The following is a 26,417-nucleotide window of genomic DNA, read 5'->3' as shown; positions in this document are numbered from 1 at the left end:
AAAGGCTGCTCCTCACTGTGCATCATATATTCATTTTGCTCCCTTGGGAGCTGCAGAACTGCACACAGCCCCCAAGAACGCTTCACCCTGTAAAAATCTTTAAGTGACTGTGAGATTCCAAGCCTTAGTAGAGTACTCTTTCCAGACTCCTCCCTTAATTAGTTGTTTCTGCTGATTTTCAACCAGTAAAATTAAGGACTAGTCTGTCTAGGCTACTAAGGATTATTTATGTGGAGGGTAGGTGGTTTGAAACTAAAATGAACAACTTGAAATTAGGGCAATTTTGTGGGTCAAAATTTACACTGGGAAGAATGAAGTCAGAATCTGAGGCTGATAGTCCTTGACAATTTTAACAGTCTTATAAATACCCACTTTGTGGAGGAAGTGTCTGGCCAGCCAGATATAATTACTGGATTACAGCTTCAATGTCCATACAGCAGGAGTCTGCAGGGGGCTAAGTCTAGTAGTATAGCTTATGTGCAAAATTGATCACATATTTTGAGCTTTTTTGATTAAAGTCCTAGCTCAAGTGTGACCAGCAATGAGCGGTGTCATCTTTTGTGTCAGGATCAGGTCAGGATCTGGCAGTCCTTGTACTGGAAGTACTGCCTTGTACTGGCAGTCCTTGTATATCTGGTTTACTGGCCTACAACACTTTTTTGGCAAGGACAAAGTTTCTGTTGATCAGCTGTCATTGCTGCAGCTAGGGTGAATGTCCTCAGCCAACCCTAGACAGGCATCCTTTTAGGGATATGCAAATGTTTGCAGGAACTGCTCCTCCTGTCACATGCTACACAAAACTTGGAATCTTATGCCGTTCAATGCATGGTGTAAGGACTAATTTAACACCTTTCAGTGCATGATGTAAGGATTGTACTTGATGGATCAAGTGAAGTAATGCAAATTAATCCAAATTAACGTAGGAACTCTTTGCATGGGACAACTGGGAATCTTGATCTGATGTTACCAGTGTTTTGCTCTGTCCGCCCGTGTACTTTTGTGTACCATAGCTATTCAGTGTGACCTCTGTTTTACTAAATTTTCTTCAAAACTGAGTTATGTTAGATCTGATTACAGCTACTTTAACTCTGAATAAGCCCAACTATAGAGGTTTGAAATACAGTTTTGTTAGCCGTCATTGAATTAAGTTTTTGTTTAGTCTAGAAAACTTTCCACAATGTGCATCAGCACTTACTTACCCGTATTAAATACCAGTGAGACTTCTGAGCTCTTGTGATTTTTTCTGTTGAGTCTGTTTGGAAGGGAAATGGGTGGTGGTAGGAGCCTCTGTTTCTGGGACAAACCCTTACCATGTAGGTTTGTTCTTAGCCTTCTTTTCCTCAGATTACTGATTATATTTTGACTGGTATTTGACAAAGTGCTTTTAAGTTCAGGGCCTGGGCATTTGGTTTTGCTGAGCTCCTGTTTTTCTAGGTAACATAGGTAGCAAAGTAAATACTTGAATGAAAGTACTTGCTGAATGTCAAGCCAAGGCTGATTTTATTATGTGTGTTTGCTACATCTCTTCACCCTTTTCTTATTTCACAGGTGTTCCTAACACTGTGTTCTGCCAAAATGAAAATAGTCTCTTTCCAAACTATCTATTTTTTGTTGAACACCCCTGAGAATGCCCCTTTTGTATTACTTTAAGAGGACTGTTTTGTGGCAGCTGTGATGTGATATGATTTACCATCTAAGTTGTAAAGGAAAAGCTACTGAGCATTGGCAACCTTGTGTGTCTAACAGTCACTGCAGGACCAAGCCCTTACACTTCTCTCTGTGCCTCCCAAGCTATTCCTTAACATCTGGCTTTGTTCCTGGTAGTAGCTAAGATTGATTTTTTAATGGAATTCCTTTAATTTATGTCTCCAGAAGTTATTTCCACAAATGTGGCAGCAGCTCATGGAATAAGTTATCTTGCTCATGTGTGATGTAACTACCATGTCTTCTTGTGTAGCATTTGTGTAGACAAAAAGAAAAGGCAGTGGAATAAACCAAGCTGGAGGCGTTCCCAGGGATGCTATCATGGTGGGATGGCAGATATTCAAGTTATAACTTACATATATGAGATCAAACATTGCTCCACTGAGCAGAACATCACTGTGTATTTTGAGTGAGTAGCAGGTTTCACTGACCTACTTTCCTCTGCTCAATACAGTGTGAGAGGATGTCTGGGTTTTTTTAGTATGACTGTAGGCAGTAATAAAATGATGTGAGTATCTTCTGAATCTCCAGATGCTCTGCCTGTACTGTATTCCTGTCACCTTGAACACTCTTAAGATCATCTTGAAAACACTTATAGTATTATAAGCATAGAGACCACATGGACATGCCTAGTTTAACCAAGACCAGTTTGGATCTCCATTTGCTGTTATCTCCTGTAGTGTATCCCATCCTGATGATTGGTTAGTGGTAGTCTTTATACCTGCAAGGACTAGAAAGACATATTTCCCATGCAACAGATGCACCTCTTGTTTTGCTTCCTAAGAGCAGAAGGAAGTGGCAAGAATGTGGCAGTTACAAGATGGGGAAGGATGTAGTTGGGAGAATAAACTGCTGTTATTAGGATGCATGGTTTGGAGGAAGACTGGAAGTATTGCAGTAGGCATAGTGCACCAGTGGGATCCTAAAATGGGCTAGGAGGGAGCTAAGGAGGAAAAACTAGCTCAACCCACCTGCACTGGAGGAGCAGAATTTTATGTGGTGGAGGACACAGTAGGATATTTGTGTATTGGCTTGCTACTGCTCGATGATCTGACTCCTAAGGGGTCTGCTTGAGTGAATGAGAAGTGAGCAATATCAAAGAGACTTTTAAATCTATTTATGTTTCATACAGTTGCAGGGCAGGTGAGGCTCTGATCCTGTATTTTTGTTTTTTCCACAGACAACTATTGTATTGGGTTGTAGGTGGAAAGCTATTAAGTTGTTTGGTATTAGGCTGCTGTGATATTAGGTGTACATGATAGTAATTGCTTACCTCTGGCGTTCACCAATGACTTTTGAAAGGAAGGAGGGCAGGCAAAGTGTTTTAAGTAGCAGAGGACAGATGGGAAAAGGTGGTTGAAAATCGAACTAAAGTTTAATTTGTAAATAAGGTTTTTGCATAGCTGTGTGCAATAGTCAGGAGTGATCCACTGAACTGAGTGTTTAGATAGCCTAAAGCTTCCCAGTTTTACTGACTTTAAAGAATTTATCTGGTGTCCACCATCTAAGGGGCTGGCAGATATTCTTTATTCAGTGGTAACATATAGCCAGGACAATGCCTCATTAATCTCCTAAGAAACAGGCCCATTACTATTTATCTATATTCAAAGAAATAAAATAATATGAAAATCTAAAATAAAGTGTGAAAAAAATTAAAAGGAAACCTCAGCCATCCTATGCGTTCTGCAAAAATACACAGATTAGGTGAGTTCTGCAGCTGTCATTCTAAGATCTTGGTTAAAAAGAATAGATATTTGCAGTGATTCTTATTTGCTCCAGCTACAATGTGAAAGAAGATAAACCTTTCCATCATTGAATTTCCCTGGGGAAATCAGAGCAACTAGCATTTCTTGAAATAAGTTTACAACCTGGCTTATAGAATCTTGCGTCTGAATGTAGATGCAAATTGAGGACTGAAGCAGGAGAAAAATGCTTTCTAGTTTCTGTAAGATTCCTTTGACATTTCTGCTATTCTTGTTGCTCAAGAAGGTGTAGCAGCGACCTCTCTGCTACAAGTTCAGCTGTAACTAAAAAATGGCAGCTTTATTCTGATGGGTTGGGTCACTGTCCTGAACAGGTGAAAGAGGTAATAACTAAGAGTCTGGCTTGAGAAAGTTAGTTTATGGGCTTCCATTGATTTTTTTTTTTTTGTAGGTATTAGATCCTGTATTGCGGAACCATCTAGCTGTACTGCAGATCTCTATAGGCTGTATTGAAACAAAATTAGGAATCTATTTTTGCTCCCTACACCTTTGCAAATGTGTTATAGTTCTAATGTCCATCTGAGCTGTTAGCTGTATCCATCTTCTTTGTGAATTTTGGCGAAACATTTGGCTTGGGTCTTCTTAACCGCATTGCAATGCCTATGCTTTTAAGCTCAGGGCAAGTCTTTGCAGAAGATGAGACACCAGCTTGCTGTACCACTCTAGCATGATTAGTGACTTGATTGTAGTACTGACTTTAGGCAGGTGCTATATTGTACACACACACATGCCATTTCTCCATGCTGAAGAAGTTTATGCCTGATTAAGTACTTTTTTCTCTTTTGTGCTCGAATGTTGACCCAGCTGATTCTTAAGTGTCTGTGTAAACATTCTCTTTTAGGTTAATTCTTTAAGATCTGTGTTTGAGGAACTGAATCACCTGAATTCTGTGCCTTTCACACATGTTTAGCAGAGATCTGTAGTTGGGTTCTTGCACCAAAAAAGGTCATTATTACATGGATAGTCCAGTTTAAAAATCTCAGCTCTAGATGTTAAATCGTGATGGGTTATGTTATTTATTATTTGTATTACAGTAGCCCCTGCAGGCAGCCCATGAGATCAGAATGCTCATTCTGTATAAATTTCCTGATAATAGGAGGTAGTACCAGTAGAGCTTACCATCTAAATAGATAAGTCAGAGGGAAAGTATTATTATCCTCATTAAACAGATGGGAAGCTACAGCAAAGTGAAACTAAGTGCCTTGTGTAGTTTGCAGTGGGAGATTGTGGGAGAGCTATCAAGCAAACCCAAATTGTCTAAATCTTAATTCTGTGCCTTTGCCACCTTTCTCTGATTACAGCAGGACGCGTCTAGCTGTCCTGTGTGCTACAATGACCTTTATGTATTTAATCCATGATTCCATAATAGTAATGACAATTTTTATTTATTTCATAATATATGTTATGCCCAAATAATAAATAAATATCCCAAAGCAAAGTTAGTTCCGAATTTTTATTTTGATGATAGTGCCTAATGGGCGCAATTAGCTGGTTTCTATGAGCTCCACTGCAGGCTGTCCAAGCTGAGCTGATCAGACTAATTGCAACATTACCTTCAGTTAAATGGGAAGAAGGACATTCAGAGAAGTTGCCAAAAAGCGCATGCGAATGTGGTCTAATGCAGATTTTTTGCAAAAATGAACTTACTTTTGGTCCAGGAAATCATAGTGACTAGTGAAAAGCAGTATCGAGCCCTTTTTGAAGGAAGGATTTTTATGTCTGTTTGGTTGTTTAAGCACACGTGTACACATACTATGTTTCCAGAAATCTGCAACTTAAACAATAACACATGTAGAGGAAGAAAATAAGATCCATAGGTAGTCTTCTATTTCACTCTCTGATTTTGTAACGCTTCTTTTATTGTCCAGTGATTTGGTACAAAGTACACATTCTTCTATAACTTGTTGGGTTCTGCAAGGTGGCAAATAGTCCAGTTAAAACAAGTTAGGTGAGTCTTGCTTATGTATAACTTAAGGCCTTAAAAGGCCTACATTGACACAGGGGATTCTTCACCATGTATTACCCATGCAGGATTATATTAGAAAAGGAAAAGGGCTTGAGGTAGACAAGGTGCTGATTTGTCTCTGATTACCTAAAGCCAGCTGCCTTCTTATAAGAGTGAGTATGTTCCATCAGATCAAGGATTAGATAAGTAAGAAGATGGCTTAGATATACCCTCCTTCCCCTTATTACTGATTTGTGGATAAGTCTGATTTTCTTTTTGTAGAAAAGCTGAAACAATGATTAATGAGAAATGGAAAAAAAGTGATCACTAACAGATAGGTCTATGTGTTCAGCTTAATTTAAATGAGGACCTCATGTTAATAAGTGAGGAGTTCGTCACAGTTGCTGGAATGAATAATATCAGAATTACACCTTGATATGCAGTCAGGACCAGCTGTGGAGAGCTGATACTATATACATATCTCAATGACTATCCAGATATCAAAAGACTCTTATTTATGGAATAGTCCAAGGGGAAAATAAGTGCCTGTGATGTTTTGTACTGTGCTGTTGAGAGTTTTCTGAACTTCAGCCACCTGATCTGTAAGTGAAATAGCAATAAAGAAAATGAGGAAAAAATTAATCACAGAATCACAGAATCACAGAATAACCAGGTTGGAAGAGACCCACCGGATCACCGAGTCCAACCGTTCCTACCAAACACTAAACCATATCCCTCAGCACCTCGTCCACCCGTGCCTTAAACACCTCCAGGGAAGGTGACTCAACCACCTCCCTGGGCAGCCTGTTCCAGTGCCCAATGACCCTTTCTGTAAAGGATTTTTTCCTAACGTCTAGCCTAAACCTCCCCTGTCGGAGCTTGAGGCCATTCCCTCTTGTCCTGTCCCCTGTCACTTGGGAGAAGAGGCCAGCACCCTCCTCTCTACAACGTCCTTTCAGGTAGTTGTAGAGACTATGATGAGTATAATGAGTGGTAAGAAAAGGAGAATAAAAAACCCTATTATTTTCAGTAGTATCACTGGATCCGATCAGAGACCTGACAGCTGCAACCCCAGTGGTGACAGGGAATTTATTTCCAGGCAACTAAATGGGAAAGAAATAGCCCATGAATGACTTCATCTCAGTAATTTAATGCTACAGACCAAACAGTAGATTCTCATTCCAGCTTACCACGTGAGGCTGTGCTCTTTCAGCAAACTGAGTAGCAGAATCAGGGAAATCATGGCAGCAGCCACATCAGCAAGCAAGTAATGTAAAGGCCAGGAAGATACCATAAGCACAGCCTGAGAGAATTCTACATCATGTATTCTCTGTGTAGTGCTGTGTTTCACATGAAAGCCCTAATTTGCTACCTGTTTGGACTGTAAGTACTGAGCATCAAACTCCCCTACATTGGTTGCTTCTCCTTTATTATTAAGAATATTCTCCTCATTGCCTTTCAGTTTTGTCTTCTGCTTGGCTGATGGTGAAACTCAGGAGTACGTGGGATCTGAGTCCTCTTCTTCCTTCTTTTGTTCATCTCTGGTAGCAATTAATCAAAGGGACTGAGAGTAGAGGAGAGAAAGCATAAATGTGTTCTCCTTCTCTCCTGTTTTTAGACTTGGTCCTGAACTCAACGTGTAGGAAGGGCTTAACTCGTAGAGTAGTATTTATTTTTTCTAATATAGACTGATGCGATACCACTAGTAAGTGATATGCTTTGAATAGAGTATCTGGAATTGGAAGGGACCCATAAGGGTCATCAGGCCCAACTCTCTCCTTCTTTCAGGGCTACTTAAAACTAAACCACATGACTAAGAGCATTGCCGCAATGCTCCTTGAACTTTGACAGGCTTGGTGCCCTGGGGAGCCTGTTCCAGTGATCAACCGCCCTCTCATTGAAGAACCTTTTCCTAATGCCTGTATTCCTTCTTGTATTGCCAAGATGCTGCTTTATGACAGTCAAACAGTGTGACAACACCATGGGCAGGAGCCAGAGGAGCTATGCTAATTTATATCAGTTGAAGGCTTAATCTGTTTGTCTAAATGGCTATCAGTGTTTCTGAGTTCTTAACTCCTGGTTGATTAATCTATTGACAGTAGTTGTTAGCTGTGTGTTAGCAACATCGGCTTCTCTCTCTCACAGTGTCTGCAGGCTCAAGATTCCATATCACTTAGAAAGCCTCCTGCACCCCATCTTTTGTCTCAGCATTCAACCAATTCTCACGTGCCAGAGTTTCTTGAAAAGAAACCTGTCTCTGAGCCATTTCAAAAGGGGACCCAGAAACCAAGCCTCATCTTGCCCTACTACAGTCTTGTAAGTATTTGAGGTGGGTCACAGATACCTCACTGCATATCAAATTACCAGGACTATTAAGTAATCCAGTAAAGCACACAGTGGAAGAGCAGAGCATAAGACTACATAGTGGTCAGGGAGACACTTTCAAGGAAGCCAGTTTTCTGCAAGAGCTTGCAGTCTCTGCACAAATGTGTTTGTTATCTGATCTATAAAACTTACCTCTGCTGATTTTGATGGGCTTTTGCTCCAGATCTAGGGTCACCTGAAAGATCTGGTAGGCAACAGGATTACTCCAATTTCAAAAGTAAAGTACAAGTAACCTGCATGCTCCTTGCCAGCTCGGACATTCATGTCACTTTTGAACGTAATGTTTGATAATTCTTTTTCCTAGCAATAAAATTATCTGCTTAGATAGAAAGCCATAGGCTCACCAAAGCAGCATCTGTGTTTATATTCCCAATCATTAATTTGCTATTTTAGCCACCTTAACACTGTTTCTTTAATTTAAGAACAACATTGGCTTTTTTTTCTTTAAGGATTAGAATTACCTAACCCTCCAAAAAACCAAGCTCTGAAGGTAAAGAAATGGGGGCTAGTTAGTGTAAATCAGTGATGTCTACACTGTAACCAAATCTGTATTGGTTTTATAGATACTTCAGTTCCCTGGTAGAAGAATATTAACAGAAAAAAGGCAGAATTAGGTAAACCAAATTGACTTGCTGTTCATTACTGCAAGACTGACTCATGCGCATCTGATGCAGCAACCACTGATGTAGCATGTCTGGGAACAGCAAACTGCAGGGAAAACCAGCAGTAGAATTTAAATACAAATGCTCTTCTTTGTCCTTTTTTCTTTTCATGACCACCTGCTTCTTACCATTTACTTCACTTACACATGCCATGCAGTTTCTAGATAATGTTTTGAGACTCTAGAAGTAAAATAAATCTTCTATTGTTGTAATTAGCAGGTGAGGTCCCATTGCAAGTTCAGCCCAGGGTTTGCAAATATGTGTAAAGGGAGAAGTACAGTATTTCCGATTAATTTTTTTCACCTTCAGCTCATCATAAGTTGGCTAAGCAGCATGGTCATGTCATTTGCCCGTATCATCTTGGGGGAGCTTCTGTCAGTTTGCCCAGCACTTGGGGTCAGCCAGACGTTCAGTGTGAATGTAAGTGTGAAACCAGCCCTGCTGACTCACTCACTCCCCAAGCAGAGTGTGTGGAGACCACTTGCTGCTGCTCTCCTCCTCCTCCCCTCAGAGCACTGAGCTGTCCGATTGTGTTTCATGCTGGAGCTGCAGATGACAAGAAATATCCTGGGGATGGTAGGTTCCAGGAAGAAGCTCCATTTACTAAGTACACAGGTGATGTTAAAATCTGAGTAAATGGTGTACGTTCAGACACTAATTAACTTTACATGTCTTTGCCTTAGATGGAGAATACTGGATTAAGCCCAAGCCAAACCATTTACTTGTATTTGCTGTTTCCATTAGCTGTGTTAAGTGGACTTGAGCAACTGCTTTTTTATTAATAGAGCATTGCTGTGTCTTGTAAGAGCTAGTCTAATGTTTTAGTTCTTCTTCAGCTGTGTTGTACTTCACAAGTAGGATGAGTTTCTGTCTTGACTAGGATGAAGATTGACACCAGATCATGTCATGTTTGCTTTATGTTTGCAGAAGAAACGAAGGAACCCTTAAAAAGAGTCGAAGGCGAGAAGACCTTTATTTCTGCCAAGGGATAATAAGCTGTGATATGTTAAATGCGCCTGTACCCACCTAGCTGGTGGTGCAAGATGGCTAATATTTGATGTCCCTTCATTGATTTTGACTCAGTTTTTGGAGAAGATGAAAAATGACTAAAACCACAACAAAATGCCAGTTAAAATCCCATGACACATAGTGTGGGAATATTCAATTCTCACTTACTAATGCAGTTAAGACTGAATGATTCCAACTGAAAGCAGTAATGAGACAAAAATGAAACACTGTTAATGTGTTAAAACTGCGTACATTGTATATCTTCCCAAAAATAATTACTGCAGTTTTCTTTGAGCCTTATTGATCAGCAGGAGTTTTTGCTCATCCATTAAAAAAATATAGCCCGAACATAAACAGGGCTGTGCTATGTATTCAGGAGGCATAAAGCATGCATGACTTTGTCACAATCACAATGAATTAACTATTAAGGCTTTTAGACAATAATAGCTGATGAACCAAATTTAGATAGATGCTGTTTTCATAATGAAGTTTCTCTTTGTAAGTTTGCTGGTATACATTACTGCCTTTTTAAAGTTTATGAGCAAACTTAATCATTTTTACACTGAAAAAGAAAGATCAGGAGGCTAAAGAGATTTACTACCAAGGAAGTATTATTAGAGCTAAATATGCTCAGCCTGGCAGAAGGAGGGCTCAGATGGGACTTAAGTCTACAATTATTTGGGAAGGCTAAAACTATGGGCAGATAGGAAGCATGCAGGGTGCTGTAGAGGGTAGTAAGTGTGAGCAATGGTATGGAACTAACAAAAGGAGAATTCAAACCAGTTGTCAGGAAAAACTTTGGTACTGAGATGTAGAATCGGAGTTGACTGTGATCGAAGTTGTTGGAAGCGAACTGCTCTTTCCCTTTTGTTGTCAAGTTCATCGCAAGAGCAATACACTGAGATTTTGTCTGTAATTCCAGTTATTGTTATGGTCTGGGCACGGTCTTTTAATTTCTCATTCATTGCTCTATCTCTTTTTGTTCGAGTCTTCTACGTTGCAGAGGTAGTAATTTCTAAGATGCAAGTACAATTCCCATTGCACTTTTTCGACTGTTCTCCTCTCCTTGCTCAGTTCCTTGGAAAAGAAAATGAAAGAAAATTTTAAAAAACCTAAGCAAGCCTTTCATAACGTTCTCACTCCCTATTAACATATCAGTTCAAAATTCCTCTGAGGAATTATATTACATCAAACTTCTTTTGAGAACTAGTGATACATTAAACACTTCTGCTTTCAAAAGTGGAAAATAGTTTCAATTTTTTTTCAATTTTTTTTTTAGTGCTGATAAAATCTGTACCTTATCAGTTTTTATTCTGTGGAAGTCATGTACCAGTATGTAACAGAAGAGTTATTCTGGGAAACCTTTTAAAATGTTTGGCAATGAACTTTGTATTGCTGCGTGTAGAATGCCAGAGCCAACATTGGCAAGCATTGGTGCCTGAAGGCAGGTACAGGACCCCTATAAAGAGCAGGTGGTTCTCCATTACCCGGAGTTCTCTTTTCCAGTACCTCAGTGGGAATTCTTGCATTATTTTTGACTTATCATATGTGACTTGATTTTTTCCAAAGTGTGGAATATGTAGTAAATTTGCCAATAGTTTACAGTATTCAGGACCTCTGAAGTGAGCACCCTTCTGGTGCTCAGCTTTATGCATACAAGTTCGTTGACGCATCTGTTTTACTTTCGTTAAGCATGGGGAAGCTACACTTCTGCAGGGAAGATACAAGATTTTGACTGTAACAACCATAGTGATGAGACATATTCGCTCAGTCTAGTAGATATTAGTTCAATATAAAGGATGTAGTTTATGATAAGAGAACGGGAAAATTACAAAGCATATTAAATTTGAGGAATTAGTTTTCAGGGGGCTTGGTAAACTGTGTCTGCTATAAAGTCCTATCAATTCTTTTGACTTTAATGGAATTCTGTGAATTTGTAGGTAAATGTTTTACTTCATTTATTTAGAAAAGAGAGATGCTGTTTGTACCTTGAATATTAAAGATAAGATTCTATCTCTGCAGAGAAGTTTATGTGCAGAATGTGATGTAATTTTTGATAATGTTTCTGTTCATATCAAATCACGATCTAAAAATCAATATAAAAAAATTGACAGATATTTTAGGCCTAAAGCACAATAACACAATCTGATAATCCACCTTTTAACTCAAAAATAAAGGACCTTCTCCTTTTGATCAGAAAAAGCAAGAGACCTTTCAAATGTGTGTAGAGCCTGTACTTCAATATGTGTCTTTGTATTAAGGCAGAATAAAAGGATAAACGTAATAACTGGGTAGTTGTGGGTCATACAAAGCCCCACATTCTGTTACATTTATTGACACTGAGAAGGAATAAAGCCTTCTAGAAAAATATAAGGCTATGCCTGGAGTGCTTAGCCCAGTTTGTGCTTCCCAGTAGAAAAGGCACATACATACCAGGAGGGAGGGAGTTCAGTGAAGGGCCACCATGATCAGTATGGGGCAAGGACAGACTGAGAGAGCTGGATTTATTCTCTCTTAAGAAATTAAAGCAAGGAGGTTTTATTACTATCTTCAACTACCTTACAGTAGAATCTAAGGAAAATACAGCTTTTGGAAGGATTCGCAGGGGTTGGGCAAGAGGTAAAAGACACAAGTTAGAACAAAGGAAGTATCAGTTAGAGATACAGAATATTTTTGTTGTCATGAGGATAGTCAGTTATTGGAAGAAGCTGTCCAATGAGGCTGTAGATGGCTATCCATCTTCATCCTTGTAGACACTTAGAAGATGTCTGGGCACAGCTCTGCACAGCTTGATCTAGTTGACTGTGCTTTTAGCAAAGGATTCAACCAAATGATCCCTGGGGTCATTGCCAATCGATATGTTTTGTAGTTCTAAGAGATTCCTTCTTCTAGCAGCCACAGCTCGACTATTCTTGTGACCAAAGTGATATATGTACATGTTAGTACCAGGCAGACAAATTAAAATTGCTCCCAGGCTACGAAGTTAAGGGTACTCTTGCAAGACCAACTTTTTTAGCCCAATGTGATCTCTGTAATTTCTTCTACCTGAGGTGCTTAATAGTTAGAATGTGAAATGTAGTACTGAAATTAAAGCTGATCAGTGAGGGCTGGGTAATCCACCCTAACTAAGAGGCAGAATGCTAGACTATCAAACTTGCCATTGATGTTACAGAGGAAAGATTTCCTGTAGATCTTAGGGTGTTCTTTTTCTCTTCATCCTGGGAGCAGCTGCAGAACAGAAACAGTTAGCTTGCTGGAACTCTTCTAACTGGAGCGACCTACCTGCTGATGTGTTCTACTTCATATTGTCTCTGACAAAAAAAAGCTAACTGTCCCCCTTACAGGCAGATTAACAGTGTAGACATTATGTGACGGAACACATAGGATGTCTTGCTGTTTGTTGAAGGAGATTTGAATAACACTTTGCAAGAAACTTCTGTCTCTTGTCATTAACTAAGTTCAGAAGAGGGTCTGGCACACTGAATTCTTACTGTCTCCTTCTGAGACAGAGTCTGATCAAACTAGAAGCATTGCTTCAGCGATCAGGGTAAACACAGCATTCTTGATTTTGCCATCAGTTATATGTTTAATCTCATAGCAAAACGTTAGGATGCTAATAAGACAATCACAGATTGGTTTTCATTATACTTGGTCACTTTTGTCTTTGGGAAACTGTGAGAAGATAAGCTACTCCTGACATGGAGAAATGGGCAATCTGAGCAGCATAACTGAACTATTGAGAAGTGCCTCTATGAGCTGTAATGGAGATGTGCTTTAAATGATGTCCATAAAGAACAGTTCTTGGTTCTCCCACTGATATTAAGAGGCTGGATGAAGGGTACTGAAAGAAGGGAGATTTATGTTAGATGTTAGGAAGAATTTTTTTACTGTGGGGGTAGAGAGGCACTGGAGCAGCTTCTTCAGAGAAGTTGTGGATGTCCCATCCCTGGAGGTGTTCAAGGTCAGGGTGGCTTTGAGCAAACTGATCTAGTGGGAGGTGGGGCTTGGAACTGGATGGTCTTTAAGGTCTCTTCCAACCCAACCCATTCTTTGATTCTATGATCTGTGAATCAGAACTAGTGGGTCAAAAGCCTAGTAGAGCTCCAGTGAGGATGGAGTTGTAAGTTGGGACCTTTTCTTCGCTAATAGGTTTTTCTCTCTCAAACATCAGGAGGGTGATGCATAGCTATGAGGTAGTTTTGATAGCAATTGCGTACTGTCTTTTCTCTACTCCTTTAATGGGAACCTGTGGCAAAGTCATAAGCTTTGTAGAACATGAAGATAACTGCTGAGAAACTGGCCTTAGTTTTCTTAAGGTTTGGAAATCAGCAGTAGTAGCTATACAGAAAGGTGTCACCTTACCTCCCTTCTCATCAAAACCTCTATGAGTTTATTTCAGGTGTAATTTATGAAAAGCTGGGCAGTATGCACCTCTCCAGTGAACCTCTACTAGGTTACATCCCACTATTTCACAAGTAGTGTGGTAAAGCATCTCTCCGTACAAGGTCAGATTAATCTTTTTTTATGGAGTTTTACATGAATGCTTTCCTTTGGGATTGTTGTTTCTCCATGCATAAATCTTTATTATGCCAGCAGCCTGCAGCCTCAGTGAACCAAAGCAAAACTCATTTTTATTCTTCTCTGTATTTATCACCACAGTGAAAGAACTCATTTGAAAAAGAGCCGTGAGAGCTTCTAGCAGGTGTGTTGGGGGTTTAGGTGCTGTGAGCCTTCGATGGACTTATGTTTATGCTTTTAAATTTGAATTGGATATGCCAAGCTGGTTCTGGCCCCAAATTAGTCATCATTCCCTTTGGGATGATACTAAGGATGGAACTGCAAGTGAACTTTTGTTGGAAGGTGCTATGGGAATAGAGGCCGAAGTTGTGCATGCGTCTGTGCATTCACTTTTGTCTGTTGGATTAGAAGATGTGCTGAAGTGTTCAGGCAATGCTTTGCAGCCAGCTTCATCTAAATCCTGGATTTTTACTTTCTGATGTGTTGGTTTGGGTTCAGGTAGGGTTCTTTCTTAGAGGGGAATGATAAATGTGCTGACATTTAAGTGCTGATAGTTTATACCTGGTGCTGAATTTGAAGCCTCCACTTTGAAGTTTACCTCACCTAACTTACCTTTGTAATAAAAGATATGGTGTATGTCTCTACTGTCTGCACACAGTAGAATAACTAATTCATATTAGTTATCCATGATATAACAGTGTACCTTCTGTCAATGAATGCAAATATTAAGAAAGATAAAACTAGAGGTTTTATTTAAAAACAAAAATATTTTTCTATGGAGAAAAAGCATAATCCTACTTATCTAGGTTTTGAATTTCTGAACACTGCTTTTGTTCACTGTACGATTTTTGAAATCTGCAGTACATATAAATTCCCACAAGTAATTGCTTGGAGGAACCTCTGAGCCTATATAGGGAAAGAGTTAGACGTGGTACATAATTGAGAGGACTTTTATTCTGAAGTGTCCTAAATTTTGAGTGTTCAACTTTACAATTTTAGCATCTTTTACTTTGGCAATATCATACTTATTTCTCTCATATGAACTGAAGAAGGCAGGAGCACCTTCTCGCCAGAAGACCCACCCCATAGCCTTCTGCTGCTGGACACAGGGGCATAGTTGGCAACAGCAGCTGCCTGCTTCAGTCCTAAGATGGGAGGTTTTGGCAGAGTTGTATGACTTGTTGTTGCAGGAAAAAAAACTAAAGTCATGAAATTTCACGTATTTTATTGCCTATTAAGATAAACTTTTAATTATTAATGCTAGTTTTGAAACATAATGACAATTACACACCTGAGAAAACGCCTTATCTTCCCTCCAGACACATTTCTCTTCCTTTGCCAGTCTCCAGCCCATTCCCCACACATCATACTTGGTCATGGGTGTCAATATGGTGTGGGTTTCTGTTTTTTCTCCCACTCTTTTTTTCTTGCTCTTTTTCCATGGCTCCAGCACAGGGTCCTCCACAGTTCGCCATCCTCTCAAAGGCATCCTTGCTCCAAACAGCAGACTGAGATGATTTCAAATTAAGCCACCAGAAATTTAACCTGGCCAGAATAACACCCTTTACCCTGCTTCTTTCTTGGAAGTAACTGAAGTACTATTTTTGAAGTTTGTCCAAAAGCTTTTATCCTTTAAACAGATACAAGTTCAGAATATGTAAGCATAGACAATTAAAGTTTGGCAAAATTATAAACTGACGAAATTTGAGTCCTGTGGTAGGAAACTCTGATCGCTGTTTATAATGGGTACAAGCCCTTTCTTTATTCCAGAAATGGCTTAACGTAATCCAGGCTATGCCACTGATTTGCACAGGGTGACAGTAGTATTCACATGTACATTTTGAAAAAGTCAGACTCTGTGGATGACCAAAAAAGTACCCCAGAGCCAAACAAAACATAGCAAAGTGTCTGTGTATCTTTGCAAAGAGTAATAAGCTTTGTCCTGTTTCAGTTAATGCTATGCTGCAGGCTAAAATCATAAATGTAAAAAATAAGCAAGCTGCACCAAGACTGGTTTGCAAAGCCATACAGAAAGTAAGTGTTGGATTGTAATGATACAGAAATCAGCTTGGATCATGAGAGTGAATGAGTTCTGTGATTCAAAACTCTATAGTAATAGCATCCAGTATTAGAGTCAGGCAGGTGTGAAGATGCTGGTGATGATTTGAAAATTTGCTCTCATGGAGCAAAGTGCAATGAGCTGTGTAGACAGTGTAATTGTACTAGTGGAGAAAGGTATTTTCCCCTTCTTGACCATTTGCCCTCCATTCAGTCACAGAAATCCATAGGTTCAAGGGTTTGGTTTTGACTTACCAGGCAATGAAGAAGCTCTGATGAGGCTTTGTAGCTATTAAACTTCTATAGGTTTGCAGCCTTGTGGTTGAAGCTGAAAAGATGGTAATTGTTTCTTTTCTTGGGGATAGGATTTCAATTAAGTCAGTGTTGCTGACTTGCAGGCCGCCAAGTGTGTTATAGGGAGCAGGACCTTTGCCTGAACCCAAAAAGTGTCCAAAATTACCCTCTCTCCTTTACCCATTTTGCAAAACTCAGTTTCATTAATGCTTTGAAAGCACTTACTCTAATGTCTGTGCAACTGCTGTGTTGACGCTGCTGCAGACCTGTGCTGCAGACATATCCAGCATCTTTGCAAAAAGGAGGGGATATGGTTTTTCAGAAGTGTTTGGCATTGCCAACATTTCCTCTCACTGCAGTTGATCAGAGCTGAGGGCTTTAGAGAATCTACCTGAAATCCCTGTCTTAAAACTTTTTTATCCACTTCTATGAGCTTTTGACTATTGATTTTCAGCCAGTTCCATAGCTTATGAGGAGAAAAAGAAACATAACTGACTTTACTTTGACATCTTCAGTGCAAACCAGCCCCTTTCAGCTGAAACCCGTGGGTGCTTTGTGTAGCTACTTGAAGCTGCTTGTAAGCTGGCCTGGTATACAAGCTTTTTGGTGTGCCTTTCACTTTTCCCACAGTTCATCTTGAAAGGAGCTATGACTTTACGGTTTATCCACGGGACTACTTTCTTTTGCAGTGGGAAGTTTAAGCTGTGGATTTCGCTGATATCTTCTTAATTGGAAAAATCTGATATGGGGGGGTTGGGGCCACAAACAACCTGGGAAGTGTCCTCAAGGGTCATTGTCAAATAGTACAGTGCCCTGTTGGGAGGGCAGATTGCTGTGGCGTTTCATGCTGTTCTCCTGAAATAAATGAATGAGCCATATGCATGCCCAGATACTGTTGTGTTTCCTTTACCTGCATTTCCAGTTGCTGTGAGTTGCGTGCCTTCTGTTCTGCTCTAACACAGCAGCTTTGCATCTTGCTGTCTGTATGACTCCCGCTCCCCATTCCGCATGATCGGCTAAATGTACTTATTGTGCATCCAGAAAAAGCTGAAATAGATTTTGATGGTTTTTACTTTTTGTTTTTCCCCTGCCCCTTCTTCTCTTGACAGTTTTTTATCATGCTGTTAATTATATTTCTGTTGGAGCTCACTGTTGTGATTCTCTTCTTCGTCTATACCGACAAGGTAAGTCAGATTCTTCATTTTTCTTTCCCCTTCAGCAATTTTTATGCCCCTTTTCCCTATAAATAAATCATGAAGCGCTTGGCTTGGTATGCACATCATGCTTCTGTCTTCCTTGAGACACCTCTCTCAGAAGGAGCTCTCTCAGAATGCATAAACAGCCTTGCGGGACAGGGCTCTCTTGCTTGCTCATGTGTAGAACTCAAGGTCACAGATATTGCTGAGTGCATATGCCATTTGAAAAAAAAAGACACCAACCACACACACACAAAAGCAAAGAAGCCAATGAACCTTACTGGGAACATGTAGGAAGAGACACCCATCAGAATGAATAGGATTTTTTCAAAAACAAGTTTACAATTTAAGAGCCATGTTAATGTTGTTACAAAGGAGGTGTCCTTAGCACAGGCAAAGGCACATAATTCATTATCTTTGCGACTTGCTCCTTGCAGTACATGTGTATTTAGATTCTAGTGGAAAGCCAGTGTAAATGTATAAAAGTTTAATAAAGAAAGCCTTTACTTGTGGCTTCAGATATTACTTCTGCTTGGCCTTTGTTCATGTGCTGACTTGGTGTTTCTGTTGTAAGGGAAAGATTGCATGTCTGAATTATATCCTTAAAATAGTTTGTCTAAAGAAACCCTCCTTCATGAATAAACCCAAACCAAGAGTGTAATTGTGCCTATTGAATCAAAATGGTCAAACAAAATCTCTTACAGCTCAAGGCTAAGGGAGCTTGAAAATCGCAGGTTAGGTGGCAAAATTCTGCCATGAATTATCAGTCACCAAGTACATGACCAATAAAAAGCTGCTTCTGGAATGGCAACTCAAAATAGCATAAAATAGACAAAAATGAAAAATAACTGCACAAAATATCAAAACAAAATTAACAGGAGACCTAGTTGTATTAAGTGTGTTTAGCCACATCATGGATGAGGAGTGGATAAGATGTCAACACTACTTTCTAGAAAGGCTCCAAATTAATTAATGAACACTATGAGTGATTGTAAGATGCACTTCTGAAGGAATGAAAAAAGCTAGGTTGCTGGACGGCATGCTGTAGCTGGAACATGGAATTAACTTGCAAGGTAATTAAAGTAGAAAGGGCAATTTAAAATAACTTGTATGCATTATTGGATTCTGAATTACTTGTAACCTCTTGGGAGAAAGATGTACACGTCATACATGACAGCTTAATAAAGGTACGTACTTAATATGCAATGGGCCTCCAAGTCCCAAATACAGCACTTGGCTATATTTAGAATCAGTTAGAAAATATTATCACACTGTAGTATAAATCAATGGACTCACCTCACTGTGAACAGAATATTGAGTTTTGGTTACAGAAATGGTTAGGATTGCTAGGTAGGAGACTACCCTGATGCAGTTCAGGGGAGGAAAGAGAACCTTTGCTTAAGAAATCTAAAGAGGAGAAATGATAGCAGTTTCTAAATAATGACATAATAAAAACCTGTCCTGAACACAGAAGAAAGATTCAGAAATGTTAAGAAGTAGGTTTAAAAGATAAATGTTACTTAATGTTACTTATGCTCACATTTCAGACATAAAAGTAGCGAAAAAGCTTCAGAAAGGAATCCTTCCCTCCTTCGGCCTCTTGATTTGCAGTGGATTTTATTTGTTCTTAATAAAGAGATCAGGACATTTAATTTTCTTGTGAGTCATGTACTGTAGGTTGATGGAGGAGGTACACTAGTGTTATCCATAAGATCAGAACAGAATCTGAAATATAGGCTCCAGTTCAAGTGCAGTTTTACTGAGTTAAGAAATTTGAGGCTCTTAATGTTCCTATATCACTTTAAATGCATGGTCCTATACTGAGAAATCAATACTTTGCCTCTGTGTCACACTTACAGTCCTGCACACAGAACAAATAAAACAGCAGCAGTCCCAAACTAGTATTTTTGTACAGCATGCTTAGGGTTCATGTGGTCATTTTCCTGATGTGAAGAACAGTATTGCCACACTTTCTGTTGTGGGGAAGTGGCTAACCCAGACAATTTCACCACAGTAATTCTGTTAGTGCAGTTCCTTGGAAAATCAGCAAAGGAATAATCTACACAAACACTTGCACATCAGAAGAGAATAAGATTAGTTTTATGTACAAAAATAGAGAAGGATCTACAGATTGAGACTTGGAGGACTCCTGTATCTTTCACGTGTGTGTGTGTGTATACTTACATGTAACAGGCATATTTCTCAAATACCTGGTAGCTTGCTGTTAATTAGGAGTACATGTAAAATTCTTCCCAGGATAAAATGGGAGCAATTATTATTTTCTGATTTTGGCTTGAGTAAGGTTGAATAATGGATTCCCTTGCAGTTTTCATTTACTCCTACTTTGTCAAGTGGAGGGACTTTGATGTAGTTACTTCATCCCCTGCTACAAAGCTTAATCAATATTCTCCTCTTTCCATGAAGGAAGGCAGTGTTATTACCCTATTAACATGGAAATGCAGGAGCTGAGACAGTTACCCAAGACTCTGCTGGCAGCTGGGGCCAATTGTAAATTTAGAATTTGGTGGTTTGGCTGACAACAGGGGATTTGAGAGACTGAGCTCTGCTGATGGGTATTGTAGCTGACCTGATAACACCTGTCCAGTGAATGATGTCTGTTTTGTTCCTTCTGCTGTGGAACGGGCACAGTAGCAATTTGGTGCTTGCACCACAATATCAGCTGCAGGGTAAGTGTGCATCTAAGCGTGTGTGGACACAACACCCAGGCTCTCGAGCGCTGAAGTGGTCTATCTGTATCCATTGCTGGGACTGTTGCTTTAGTAGCATGCTAATTATTAAAAAGCATGAAGACAAAATTTCGTTGCATCCATTCACAGATAAGTTTCTGGCACAGCACATTTATTCTTTTGCTGTGGAAGAGTGTGCAGCTGTGAGGTGGACCAAACAGGCTACTGGGACTCAAGGCAGCCTAGACTGACCTGTTCTCAGTCATCAGCTTGGGAGAAGCCCAGAAAATGACTCTACCTCTTGTTCTAGTGATTTGGCAGGAGCATCTCTGAGCTTTTAAGTTGCAAACTTGCTCCTGTGCCCTAGAATGTCATCTTCCCTTTTATTGATAGGGATGGCTGTCTTCAACCCGAGGGACTTAAGATCTCCTATTGGTGTTTGTCCATGTTTATATGCAAGTTTTCCCCTGTGAGGGTAGAGATACCAGCTCAAGAAATCTGGGTATTGAGTGGAGCTTGTGTGATTATGAGAACTAAGGTTCATTGTTATCACCCTAGGAACACTATTTCTTAGGCTAAATTTATGACCCTATTTGAAACAGTCCAAACTCGGTGACATTATCAGAGTCCGAATGTGAATGGCCACCAATCTATAGCTTTAATATGTTTTATTTTGATTCCATTAATACAAAGCAGCATTTGACACTTTTACAAGTTCATAATTTCTATGTGAGGCTCACTATGTATTTACAAGAGATCCATGGAGTACTGATAAGGTTAACCTTAATTTTATTGTGATAAAGAGAAAGCAGGAGGGCTCTATCCTGTCAGAGCCTGGATACTCCTTATATTTCGCAAGACCAGATTGGACCCTGCTAGAATATAAATTATGCTAATAAAATGCACGGTCATGTACTCATTCTAACTTGTATAATCCTTCTGATTTTAGCATCTGTATTTATTTTTACTGTGATGATTCTCCTGGAGGCACAGAAAAAAGAAGTCCATATTTACTTTTTTTTTTAGTAGGTTTGTTTATTCAGTTGTCTGTGTTTTCCCTGATTTACAGGCCGAGCTGTGGTGCCGCTATCTTATGCTCACAAATGGAAGAACATAACTAAACCACCATAATTTTCTTTTTGAAATGTTGAGCTGAGTAACATAAGCCAGTTTAAGGAACAAAGCACTGAACGATCACTGACTATGATATTTGATTATAGGAGCAGTTACTGCTATTGGCAACTCAAAGTTAAGACCAGAATTTTCAATGAAGATTAGGCCATTAACTCACTTGGGGTCCCTGTGAAAATTACAGCCTAAATTCCATGCCTGCTTAGCTGTGTTGAAAATGGTCCACAGCATGGTAGAGGACTGAAAATTAATGGCTACTTCTGTTTTTCATGTGATATGAAAATGCTCATTTTCTGTGTCTGTAAATTGTAATGAGTTCCTCTGTAGCTTTTGCTGCTAGCTTATAAAAATATGGTGTATAGATTAATGCATTTCTTGCTTCAGTTCTCAAAACATTTTACAAATTACTGGAATTCCTGATTGGTATTTTGCCTTGTCCCACTCAAATTTTAGGCAGCAGACTGGAATGTAGTGGGTGTGATTTCAAGTATAGATCAGTCCTCACAACCTCTTTCACATTTGACTTCTAAGACAAGGTGGAAAAAATGATTTATCTTCCATTTTCTGCACTCATGTTGCTTGCAGAAATGGTCTGATGCTGCTGAGCCGCTCATCAGCATGAGGAAGGAGTTCACAATCGATTTGAAGAAATTATCCTTGCAGAAAGTTCAGTTCAAACCTATTGCAGAAACCATTTTTCTCATAGAGCTTCAATCCAGAGAACCTAAAAGTTTTTCATGCTTTTCTTTGACAGAGCTTCAATGGTGCAGGATGTCATCTTCCTCCTAGTCAGCCTAGCACACAGGGCTGTCCACAGTGCATGCACAGATGATGTTAATCGTTTTGAAAATGGAGGAATGGAAGCTAAGGGGAAGGGACAAGGTCATCCAAATTGTATGCAGTTTACAGGTGGTCTTGAGTTACTGGAAAACAGCAGACTTTGCAAATTCCTGCGGAAGTGGCAGGGTGGTCAGCCTGCACCCACTCTTCAGATTGCCTGCCTGTTCTGTCAGTGTTTCTTCATCAGCATTTGACTTTGCCTACACTGTCCCGTTGTTGTACATTTTAAAACTTATCACTGTTGAAACTTTTGACTGTTAGCAGAAATATTGGTACCCTGTATCCTCCTTGTATCAATTAACAGAGCTGTTCCTCCTGCTGTGCAAGTCTGTGAGAATTTCAGGACAGTATCTGTCCGGGCAGTATCTGCATTTGTTGGCATGCAGATGGCTCTCGAGGACAAGGCCATTTGTAACCCTCTGTGGTATTTCTGTGGGGATATGCTGCATTAATAAAACAAGCTTCAGAATGTGCAAGTCCATGTGTATGCAAAGATTTCTGAAGAGCCTGTATATTAATGCTTTATTTTCCAGTTAGAGTTCCATTTGTGTTTGGGTTTTTTAAGAGCTCTCCACAGGTTGAGCAGGTCCTGGCATGGAGCATCTCTCCGAGAGTGTTCTGGAGTTAGGGTTTTGCATAAGTGCTGACATAGATAAAAGCTATTTCTTAGATAAACAGGAACAGCATTACAGGTGGATGTGGAGGAGTCTGTAGATTCTTCTGGATTGCGATGCACTACAATTATTGCTCTGTGAGGCTGATGCATTAGCCCTGGTCAAGTATTTTATTTCTCTAATGCAAAATAATGTTATATAAACGGTGGTACAAAATAAGAAAAGACAGAAGTGTCTCTTGGTTTATTTTACTTGGTAATAAGCTTGATTTTAGCTACTTTATTAGCATTTCAGTACTGTTGTCACCCAATAGGGAGCTGCAACAGTTTCATCAAAAGAATTACATTATAACCAATTCGCTTGGGCTTCTTTTCAACAAAGCATTCAGGCATAGGTTTAAATCTGTCCCTGTTCAGCAGATAACTTAAGTGCATGCTTAAATCCATGTGTCTGACTTAATCATATACTGAAGCCTTGTCAGAGTTGATATGTACCTTTTGTACCCTTTAAAAGCAATACTGCTAGGGAAATGCTAATGACATTGAAAAATTCTGGAGACTGTAAAGATACATCCTATCTTTCAGTCCAAAGGGAATTTAGGGGAAATTATGAATGTTTGCTTCAAAGCGTCATCTTTTTCTGTTTGTTCTGAACAGCTTTCCATTTACCATGTTGAACTCCAGCACCTCACTTCAACCTTTTTTTTAGTCTGGAGGTGGTGAGAGGAATGGAATTTATTTGCCTGTGTGACTAAAAAGGCAAATATACCAAAGGAAATGCCAATAGTTTCACTAATTCATATGTCAAAGAAGGATTTCATTGAATGCACAGCTCCAAAATGCTATTAGCAGCCTTGTTGAAGGATAGTACAGTATTGATGAAAAGAATTAAGTGCCTGCTTAGGAATAGGTGTTATTTAAGAATGATAACTGCAGCTAAAATGCATTAGGGCTCCCCATTGGGAGCTGTTGATCAATGGTTGATCAAGGCCTAATTGATTCCTTGAGTAAAGTGTTAGCTGGGGATGGGATATGGGGAAAGGAAAATCAAACTTTTCTAAATTAAGCTCTATGCCTAATACAAATGCTCTTTGTAAAGATTAGATAATGCAATAGCCTGTCAGCTCTTTATGCCACATACCTTCCTATTTTGGATGAGTTCAGAAATTAAGATGAATGTAAATGTCTCATCCTAGTCAGTATGGTTTTTTGTTCATATTGCAATGAATTAAATATTTTTCATATTCCCTTGCTGTACAGTGCTTTTTCTCAGGAGAAATCCACTTCCGACCTCCAGCCTGGCTGACTGGGAGATCAATTCCCAGATCTGTACAGATGAATGGAACACAGCTGCTGCTGCCATTATGCCTGGCTTAACTCTTAATCTCGGGAGCATATCAGAGTATATCTTTGTTGTGGGAGTGCTTTTGCAATTATTTGTTTCCCACACCAGTGTCTCAAACTTAAGGTTTCATAGTAAACAAAATATGAGTGGTGCAGGTCTTCCGTCAGCCTTTCTGAAGGAAAACTTTAGAATACGGTAATGGTGGCTGTTAAATAAATGGCACAAATTCATGCTTTTGCCCAGGCATCTTAAAGCATGTTACAAGTGGTGAGGAAGTAGTTCAGTTCTACTTTTGCTGACTGGGAGAAGTAATGTTAAAGACTAAATCCTGAGGGTGTGCTGTCTCCTATGAAATACTTGTTGCTCTCATGTCTAAATGAATGCAATGAGACGTTACTATTCCAGAGAACAAGTTTTTTTGTGACTCATCTGTGGTCAAATCATGGAATCATAGAATCACGGAATCATCTAATCACAGAATCATAGAATGATTTGGGTTAGAAGGGACCTTAAAGACCATCTGGTTCCAACCCCCCTGCCATGAGCTGGAACACCTCCCACTAGACAAATAAGAAGTTATTTCAAAATCTAGGTGGATCAGGAACTGAACGCATGCTGGTATTCAGTGCTGACAGAATGCAAGTGAATGGCACTGGTTTACATACACTCGATCACTAGTTTTAGTTGACGACTGACCCCTGGTTTTGCATCTGTTTTAACTGCTGATACGCGTTTTATACAATTTTAATTGGAAAAGAATGTTTCAGAAAGGCAATAGAAAAACAATTAAGGCAGATTTAGGCGTTTAAATATAGGAAACAGCAAATGTGAAGAAATTACTGAGGTATTATATGGAAACAGCAGATTTTTTATTCATTCTACAAACATTTTTGATGTGTCACAATGTATTTCAGACAACATTAGAAAATGACAGTAAACTAAATGTTTAACAATTTTTGTATACACAAAAAGAGAAGGGAAGATGGCTTTTTGTGTTACCAGGCTGTAAGCAGGCCAATACCATATAGCCCTTGTTCTGGATTTGTCAGCTGCAATAGAATAATAATATGGTGGATAGACTGCTTTATTAGGTATAAATTGCAGCTAAAGTTCTTTCAACTCCTTCCTTTTGTTGAACTCAACAATGGCATACACAGAATGACTCCTAGTTGAAATGAGGAAAGGCAGCTGTCTTGATCTGTAGCTGTAAACCATTACTCATTCTGCATTCTCTTAGGGTGGAGTGTATTGGCTTTTAGGCCACAAGTCATGTTCAGGTGCTTTATACCAAAGCGTGCACTGTGTAGCATAGCTTCTTATTGGAAATATTGCTGCACTGCAAGACAGTGTTGTCTTTCTGGCTGAGAGCTGTAGGCTGAATCCTTGCTGTGAAGTTCAGGTGTAGGAAGGAGATTCGGCAGGTGTTCTAGACACTGGCATTGTACCTTGTCAAATATATTCCCAAACCTACAAAACCAATATAATCAATGGTGGTTACCAGTCAATGGCAGTCAATGCCTGCTTGCTGTTTTACTGCCGATGCCATTGAAACAGTGACCAGGTATATCTGTAATCATCTTTTATACAGATTAATTACCTTTAATCACTTGGAATCTTGGACTTCCTGAATCTTTTTACAAATGAGCACCAAAATCAGTGATTGACTTGGTAACAGGAAATGACTGAGCTGAGTAAATGACTGAGTAAATTTTGTATAAAGGGATATATCTTATCAGGAAGCAGAGAGAACTTTATTTTACAGTTTCTGAGTGCACACATTTTCTCCTTGATGCTTTCAATGCCTCTGATAATTTTGATAATGGTAATAGAACACAATATTGCTACAGTGTCCTAGCATTCACAGTGAATGAGGCATGTACAAAGATTGTTTTAACCATAGCATAATCTTAATTCACTTTTTACTGCAGTTACTTCGTGTTCCCTCTTCTATGCCTTTAAATTGCAGGGGAGTCATCCTTGAGAGCAGAGAATTCTTGTATAGCTTCAGTTCTTTCTTACTGAAACTATTCATTTACCTACACCCCCCCTGCTATTACTAAATCTTTGATACAATTTCCTAATGATTTTTTTCTGTGCTAGGCTATTGAACAGTATATGTTTTGATTTTCTTGTGTGCTCCATTTTGCACTTTACATCCATAAGCCAATGATCTTGTTGCTCTGCTATATGTTTTTGCCATCTGCATCTTGCCACTCTGAACCACAAGAAAGCAGAATAATACATGTCATCATCTTCAGCTGTGCTGAT

General features: G+C 39.4%; 1 protein-coding gene across 4 annotated transcripts in view; it reads left to right on the top strand.

Annotated features, from left to right (window-relative positions):
• TSPAN4 (tetraspanin 4) overlaps positions 1–26,417 on the top strand; it is a 376,357-nt gene that overhangs the window by 308,326 nt on the left and 41,614 nt on the right. For all 4 annotated transcript variants that reach the window (XM_069857860.1, XM_069857861.1, XM_069857862.1 and 1 more), the window contains one exon: positions 17,447–17,521. In XM_069857860.1, the coding sequence (XP_069713961.1) occupies positions 17,447–17,521 (75 nt within the window). The remainder of the gene's footprint in view (positions 1–17,446; positions 17,522–26,417) is intronic.

This window comes from Phaenicophaeus curvirostris, chromosome 5 (assembly GCF_032191515.1).
Source record: "Phaenicophaeus curvirostris isolate KB17595 chromosome 5, BPBGC_Pcur_1.0, whole genome shotgun sequence".
NCBI lineage: Eukaryota > Metazoa > Chordata > Aves > Cuculiformes > Cuculidae > Phaenicophaeus > Phaenicophaeus curvirostris.
This window is presented reverse-complemented; position numbering and strand designations above follow the sequence as displayed.